Source organism: Eriocheir sinensis, chromosome 21 (assembly GCF_024679095.1).
Source record: "Eriocheir sinensis breed Jianghai 21 chromosome 21, ASM2467909v1, whole genome shotgun sequence".
Classification (NCBI taxonomy): Eukaryota; Metazoa; Arthropoda; class Malacostraca; order Decapoda; family Varunidae; genus Eriocheir; species Eriocheir sinensis.
In genome coordinates, this window is record NC_066529.1 from 13,128,650 (window position 1) to 13,137,079 (window position 8,430).

General features: G+C 43.4%; 1 protein-coding gene across 50 annotated transcripts; it reads left to right on the forward strand.

The window, feature by feature from the left end:
- Positions 1–3,014: 3,014 nt before the first annotated feature.
- LOC127001706 (putative per-hexamer repeat protein 5) lies at positions 3,015–7,686 on the forward strand. Of its 50 annotated transcripts, none has more exons than XM_050866767.1 (4): positions 3,015–5,662; positions 5,696–5,794; positions 5,828–6,814; positions 7,236–7,686. In XM_050866767.1, the coding sequence occupies exons 1-3, from the start codon at positions 3,202–3,204 to the stop codon at positions 6,796–6,798; spliced, it is 3,531 nt and encodes a 1,176-aa protein (XP_050722724.1). In that variant the 5' UTR covers positions 3,015–3,201; the 3' UTR covers positions 6,799–6,814; positions 7,236–7,686. The 50 variants fall into 50 exon arrangements, with proteins under 50 accessions (XP_050722724.1, XP_050722728.1, XP_050722729.1 ...); XM_050866771.1 differs by having other exon boundaries at positions 5,729–5,794; XM_050866772.1 differs by having other exon boundaries at positions 3,015–5,629.
- The last annotated feature ends 744 nt before the right edge of the window (positions 7,687–8,430 follow it).

Below are 8,430 nucleotides of genomic sequence, written 5' to 3' on the forward strand. Positions count from 1 at the left end.
TATCACATCACATCACATCAGCATGCAGATGTAGGATCAGTGCGTAAAAAAAGTGATGCGACGAAAAATAGTTGAGTACTAAGGAGCTGAAGGGAAATAAGTGCAAGAAAATGCTTGTGCGCTACATCATTTAACACTGATTTTCGTATATTTGTTAAAGCAGTATTTTTACAAATTTATGCTTGAATGATACAGAATTTTCTCAGGAAGATGATGGTTGTCTCAGTTTTTTCTTTATAACGAATGGTGGGGTCAGGAACCAGAGGCGACCTTCGCGCGCAGTCTAGTATGTAAGTCTGTGGTAGGGAAGGATGCAGCATCCATTGTCCTTCACTTTTTATTTATTTATTTATATATTTATTTATTTTTTTTTTTTTATTTTTTTTTACGTTCTGTCTGTAGGATCGGTATATAGACTCTCTTTGGTGGGGCCTATGCCCTAAAAAAATAGCGAGTTGGCAGCTTGCTGCGGAAAGCGTCGCCTCCAAGCCAAGTTTTATAGAGTCACGCCTTGTTCAGCTGCTATGGCGACTTTACGTTTCATCTATTTATGTAATGTGTGATACTCTTTTTTTAGTAAAACCGTTATTATAACAATGTTGTCACGTGTAACCTTAGCAATACTATATTTTCTTACTTACCTAGCTCGGGGAGATTTTTTTAATCACCTTTTTACTATTACTGTACTAATGCCGGTGCTACTACTTGTAATATTAAAGATAATAATAATAATAATAAAAATAATAATAATAATAATAATAATAATAATAATAATAATAATAATAATAATAATAATAATAATAGATACTCATCCTGTGTGTGCCTTTATCAGAGAAAAGACTATTCTCAGCGCCACTTTACTGCAGAGTTTCATGTTATGCTCGTAAATAAGTGGATCGTCACGCGTCGTCCAGGGGTGACGCAACAGTATCACGTCCGTTTGGAGTCCCCTGTATGATTGTTTTTTTTTTTTTTTTTTTTCTCTAGTCTGGACCATAGGGTGTGTGTGGTTTGATCTTTATGTTAATCTCTCTCTCTCTCTCTCTCTCTCTCTCTCTCTCTCTCTCTCTCTCTCTCTCTCTCTCTCTCTCTCTCTCTCTCTCTCTCTCTCTCTCTCTCTCTCTCTCTCTCTCTCTCTCTCTCTCTCTCTCTCTCTCTCTCTCTCTCTCTCTCTCTGTATGTGTGTATGTATGTATGTATGTAGGAATCAGTCAGCCTGTTTATCTTCTACTATAGCCTACCTGTTAACATTAATAGTCAGTCAATCAGTCTGTTGTTCCTGTAGATTTCTGTATCTCAGTCAATCAATCTTTATATCCATATGTACCTGTATATCCATCAATCTATCGATTGATTTTCTGTCCATAAGTCTGTCTGTGAGCTTGTTTATCAATCAGTTTGGGTCTGCTTATATTGGTTATTTTCGCTTCCCGTAATTGGTACACTACGGTCACGTATTCTCATGAAAATCCTTTTTTTTTTAGATAGAGCCAGAGCACGTTTGGTATACATTGACTCCGCTTGGCCATGAAAACAAGTCAGGTGTTGCGGCGACGAAATTTCCCAACCGCCCACCCGATAAATAATCATTACATCAGTAGTAAGAAATTTTACCCCTCTCAAGTCAGGCTGTACACGCTAAAGGCGACTCAACATTTATTGTAAGAAATCGGCATGGACATTGATAATGATTATAATCTACAACAGTTTCCTGGGTAAAAATACCATGGGGTGGGAAACAGCGAGTCATGAGACGATTATTGAGATCAAGCATCATTCTTCTCGAGGTCCCCAGTCATTCGATGGACTCGGGAAGCAAAAAAAAGGTCAAGCAATGGAATTTTAACCTTTTATGTCCCGTAACATTTAATCTTTTAATTTGAGACATCCCATCTTTTTTACCTAAGGCTAAACAGTATGCCAAATTTCATTATATCAGGATAAATTTTGTACTTCATGGCATTTGGATAGTTTACAATAAAGAGATATGCATAGTTATTCTTATTTTATGATTAGATATACCGTATTCGCAGTGTACGTTGACCGCAAGACACTAGTTAACACGCTAATCAAATTTCCGAAAAAAAAGACGGAAACGTAAACTTTTCATACTTCATTATGTATGTCAATGTTATAGAGGGGGGTTACAGTTGTTTTGTATATGATCGCCATGCCAATTGTAAAACTAATCCGAAGCCGTTCTTCAAATGCATAGGCAACAAAAATAAGATTAGAAGTGGGATTGGCTCGCTACTAGGTTTGGTAGCTTAAGACAGACAAGAAAGTCAAGCTATAGGATAATAGTTTGAAGGGTTAGAGTGGTCACTCTTCTCTACCATTCCTGTGTTATACTGACACACCCGTTACACCACTATCGCCCAATGATATAGCTGGACTTTTGACTTACCTACAAGTATTCATCTGATGCTTTTATATTTTTTATGTTATCTTTCTCGCTATGTCTTTCCGCTGATTTATTTATCGCTATACCCAGAATCAGAATCATAATAATACCGTGACATTATGAAAGGGTTATGCCTCCCTCCTCACTGCCCATGTTATAACGCTGTCCTATTGACGACCTAACTCAAAGACCTCATTGAATATCACCTAAGCAAAGTTGTCCACGATGTGAGGTTAGAAAATGTGCAGAACAGGTCGTTACACACCTGTATGACAGAACCACTCAACACCTTTATGGCGGCCCTCAACCGTGTAAGCTTCACACCGAGCGTCTCATTACCGCTTCAACTTTTATCAAACACTTATGTGGTAACACACACACACACACACACACACACACACACACACACACAGCATTAAAATGTCTTAGGTAAACAAAAGTAGTTGTTACATTCTCATTTTATTTTCCATTTTTACATAACTAATAATGATGAATACTATTAATGTTTATTGACTGTGACACGTGAACTAATCCTTGTCCTTGAAGAGAAGAAAGTGTTTGCACGCTGTGTTTGTTAGGTGTTACTATAAGGGAAACAGTCGAGGCGACTCCACTGGTTGGACGGAGAGAAAATACTGGCAGATCACGCATTGTGGGCGCCACTCGACCAGTGATCGCTCGCTGACCTGTCAGTGAGGCCGGCAAGTCACCGTGCTCCTGCCTCTTGTCCTTCCTGACTCCTGCTGTTCCGAACACAACCGGGACTATTGCTTCAGTTTACCACAAACAAGACAGATATGGTCCGTGTTCAATGGCCGCTGTCGGTTGTGATCCTATTGACTGGGGTCAGCACGGCATTATTATTCACCAACAAGAAGTCAGAGGAGGATCCCGGCTATAGCGTCCGGCGCCATGTGGTGAGAGGCTATGAGAGTGACGGGACGCTGACGGGCAGAGGCAGCAATAGATACAATGCGCCTCCCAAGGAGAGTGATAAAGACGACAAAAAAACCGACGGAGACTCTGAAGGCAAAGACGCTGAGGAGAAGGACGGCGGTGCTACAGAGGAAGACAAAAACGCTGCTGAAGGGGACGAAGTTACTGACAAGGAAGACGAAAAAGATAAAAAATCTGCCAAGGACAAAGAAAACACAAACGAAGACAAAAACGCCAAGGAAGACAAAGACGCCAAGGAAGACAAAAACGCCAAGGAAGACAAAGACGCCAAGGAAGACAAAAACGCCAAGGAAGACAAAGACGCCAAGGAAGACAAAAACGCCAAGGAAGACAAAGACGCCAAGGAAGACAAAAACGCCAAGGAAGACAAAAACGCCAAGGAAGACAAAAACGCCAAGGAAGACAAAAACGCCAAGGAAGACAAAGACGCCAAGGAAGACAACAACTCCAAGGAAGACAAAGTCGCCGAGGAAGACAAAGACTCCAAGGAAGACAAAGACGCCGAGGAAGACAAAGGTGCCAAGGAAGACAAAGGTGTTAAGGAAGACAAAGAAATCAAGAAAGACCAAGGTTCTGGAAAGGAGAAAAACTCTAACGGGACCAAATTCACTAACAACGATAAAATTATGAATGGTAAAAGGAAGCCTAGGAAAAGGAACTTTGGTAAGCATAGAAAGGGGAAAGGCGGTGCAACTAAAACTAAAATATTATTCACTTTCTCCGATGCTGCAAAAGGCAAGAAATCACGAAAAATAGTGCCATGCAATTGTTCCGAAACAGTGGAAGGAGGAATAATAACAGGAAGCAGGTCATTAGGCTCTTCCTTTGGATCAGGAGGAACCGGATCAGGCACTTTGATTGGGGTAGGAGGAACCGAATCAGGCACTTTGATTGAAGCAGGAGGAAACGGATCACCAGACTACATCAAGACGGGAGGACGCGGATCATCAGGCTACATCGAGATGGGAGGAACCGTATCAGGCACTTTGATTGAGACCGGAGGAACCAGATCAGATGCTGTGACTGAGACCGGAGGAACCGGATCAGGCACTCTGATTGAGACCGGAGGAACCGGATCAGGCACTCTGATTGAGACCGGAGGAACCGGATCAGGTGCTGTGATTGAGACCGGAGGAACCGGATCAGGCACTCTGATTGAGACGGGAGGAGACGGATCAAGCACTATGATTGAGACGGGAGGAGACGGAGCAGGCACTATGATTGAGACGGGAGGAGACGGATCAAGCACTATGATTGAGACGGGAGGAGACGGAGCAGGCACTATGATTGAGACGGGAGGAGACGGATCAAGCTCTGTGACTGAGACGGGAGGAGACGGATCAGGCACTTTCATCGAGACGGGAGGAGACAGATCAAGCTCTGTGATTGAGACGGGAGGAGACGGATCAGGCACTTTCATCGAGACGGGAGGAGACGGAGCAGGCACCATGATTGAGACGGGAGGAGACGGATCAGGTACCTTCATCGAGACGGGAGGAGACGGAGCAGGGACCATGATTGAGACGGGAGGAGACGGATCAGGCACTTTCATCGAGACGGGAGGAGACGGAGCAGGCACCATGATTGAGACGGGAGGAGACGGATCAGGCACTTTCATCGAGACGGGAGGAGACGGAGCAGGCACCATGATTGAGACGGGAGGAGACGGATCAGGTGCCGTGATTGAGACGGGAGCAGACGGATCAGGCACTTTCATCGAGACGGGAGGAGACGGATCAGGCACTTCCATCGAGACGGGAGGAGACGGAGCAGGCACCATGATTGAGACGGGAGGAGACGGATCAGGCACTTTCATCGAGACGGGAGGAGACGGATCAAGCACTTTCATCGAGACGGGAGGAGACGGATCAGGCACTTCCATCGAGACGGGAGGAGACGGAGCAGGCACCATGATTGAGACGGGAGGAGACGGATCAGGCACTTTCATCGAGACGGGAGGAGACGGATCAAGCACTTTCATCGAGACGGGAGGAGACGGAGCAGGCACTATGATTGAGACGGGAGGAGACGGATCAGGTGCTGTGGTTGAAACGGGAGGATATGGATCAGGTGCTGTGATTGAAACGGGAGGAGACGGATCAGGGACTTTCATCGAGACGGGAGGAGACGGAGCAGGCACCATGATTGAGACGGGAGAAGACGGATCAGGTGCTGTGATTGAGACGGGAGGAGACGGATCAGGCACTTTCATCGAGACGGGAGGAGACGGAGCAGGCACTATGATTGAGACGGGAGGAGATGGATCAGGTGCTGTGATTGAAACGGGAGGAGATGGATCAGGTGCTGTGATTGAAACGGGAGGAGACGGATCAGGTGCTGTGATTGAAACGGGAGGAGACGGATCAGGTGCTGTGATTGAAACGGGAGGAGACGGATCAGGTGCTGTGATTGAAACGGGAGGAGATGGATCAGGTTATGTGATTGAAACGGGAGGAGATGGATCAGGTGCTGTGATTGAAACGGGAGGAGACGGATCAGGTACTGTGATTGAGACGGAAGGAGACGGATCATCAAGCTATTTGATTGAGAGGGAAGGAGGCGGATCATCAGGCCACATCGAGGCCGGAGGAACCGGATCAGGCCCAGTGATTGAGACAGGAGGAAAAGGATCGCAAGGCTCTTGGATACAAGGGATAGGGAAAGGATTACAAGGCTCTTGGATTAAAGGGGGAGGAAAAGGATTACAAGGCTCTTGGATTAAAGGGGGAGGACAAGGATCACATGGCTCTTGGATTAAAGGGATAGGAAAAGGATTACAAGGCTCTTGGATTAAAGGGGGAGGAAAAGGATTACAAGGCTCTTGGATTAAAGGGGGAGGAAAAGAATTACAAGGCTCTTGGATTAAAGGAGAAGGAAAAGGATCACAAGGCTCTTGGATTAAAGGGGGAGGAAAAGGATCACAAGGCTCTTGGATTAAAGGGATAGGAAAAGGATTACAAGGCTCTTGGATTAAAGGGGGAGGAAAAGGACTACAAGGCTCTTGGATTAAAGGAGGAGGAAAAGGATCACAAGGCTCTTGGATTAAAGAGGGAGGAAAAGGATTACAAGGCTCTTGGATTAAAGGTGAAGGAAAAGGATTACAAGACTCTTGGGTTAAAGAGGGAGGAAAAGGATCGCAAGGTTCTTGGATTAAAGGGGGAGGAAAAGGATCACAAGGCTCTTGGATTAAAGTAAAAAGAAGCGGATCACAAGATTCTTGGATCGGATCAGGAGGGAGCAGACCATCAGGCTCATGGACTGGAGCGAGAGGAAGGAGATCACCAGGCTTTTCCGTCCCATCAGGAGGAAGCGGATTATTAACCTATTACAATACAGCGAGAGAGAAAGGACCATTAACCTCTGCCGGTGAAGTGGGAAGGAGGGTACCACTATGCTTGTCCAACAAAGAAGGCGCGACGTCAGACTGCGCCGCTTGATGCCCTTCCTTGGAAGGTATGTTGACAGGAACATCATTAGGCTCCAGTCCATGAGGAGAGAGTACATCATTTGACTTAATACAGATGATTACATCATCAAGAGAAAAATTACAAAGTCCGTTCATTATAATAGCATAAAAAACTTGGAACAATTAACGTTATAAGTATATGAATGTTATATATATATATATATATATATATATATATATATATATATATATATATATATATATATATATATATATATATATATATATATATATATATATATACACCGGTATAAACACACACACACACACACACACACATAATTTGTGTGCATATATTGCAGTCACACACACACACACACACACACACACACCAAATTATGTTATAAATAATTTCCATTCCTACAATTCTCTAAAACCCATCATTATAACATTATCAACTTTCTACAGAGTGCATGTAGGGGCGCCCTTGAGTGTGCTCTTCCCGGCAGGGGGTCACCAGCGCGGCTCCTCCAGACCACACCCAACAGCCGTGAGCCGCCACGGCTCAGCAAGATCTTTTTCCTCCGAAACTTTGTATCCTCGAAAACAATGTCTCATGATGTATAATTTAGCACACAGCTCCTCAAGGGTTTGTTATATGCAGTGTTTTCTTATATTGTTCAATGGCTCAACACTGCGGCAGGTAGTTTTTTCAGGGCATGTGGATAAGAACATAAGAACGTAAGGAGTCTGCAAGAGGCCGGTTGGCCTGTGGCAGGATCCCACGAGCGGTGGCGACGCACTTCACCTTAGAGGAAAAAAGGCAGTTTAAATTGTATAAAACCAATTTTCAATACGGTGTAAAAAAAAAAGCACTAAAAACACATGGACGTTGTTGATAGGATGTTAATATATATATATATATATATATATATATATATATATATATATATATATATATATATATATATATATATATATATATATATATATATATATATATATATATATATATATATATATATATATATATATATATATATATATATATATATATATTAACACATGACCTGACCGCACCGTCATCTGAAGAGACCGCACCTGCCCATGGCCTTCTAAAAGGACCTGCCCTCCCTCTCGGCACCACCGCATTGCACTCCCCCCACCGCCTCTCCTCCTCCTCACCAAGCTCCGTCGCCCCAACCTTCCCACACATATCAGACCCCCGATCCTCGTCCCCCTTCTTTTTGTACTTGCTCCATTTGCGAAGTAAAATTGGATTTATAATATGTAAATTTTCAGTCTTACGGCTGCCGGAACTAAATAAACCGTTTATAATTATTATTATTATTATTATTATTATTATTATTATTATTATTATTATTATTATTATTGTAACACACACACACACACACACACACACACACACACACACACACACACACACACACACACACACACACACACACACTGCCCCATTGTTATGTTTCAGTGGGTCAGTACGATAATTATGAATGAATACAACGATGGACCAAACGCCGGACCGAGTCTTGGTTTGTGAGTTGGTTAGGTTAAATAACGCGCACACACCTACATGATTTAACTAAGACCAAGACCGAGTGCTTGGCCTAGCGTTGTGTTCATTCTAGTACTGACTGTTTAA

What these genes read in the sequence shown, in the direction of transcription:
- LOC127001706 (XM_050866755.1), top strand. Translation starts at nt 3,202, where the DNA reads ATGGTCCGTGTTCAATGGCCGCTGTCGGTTGTGATCCTATTGACTGGG.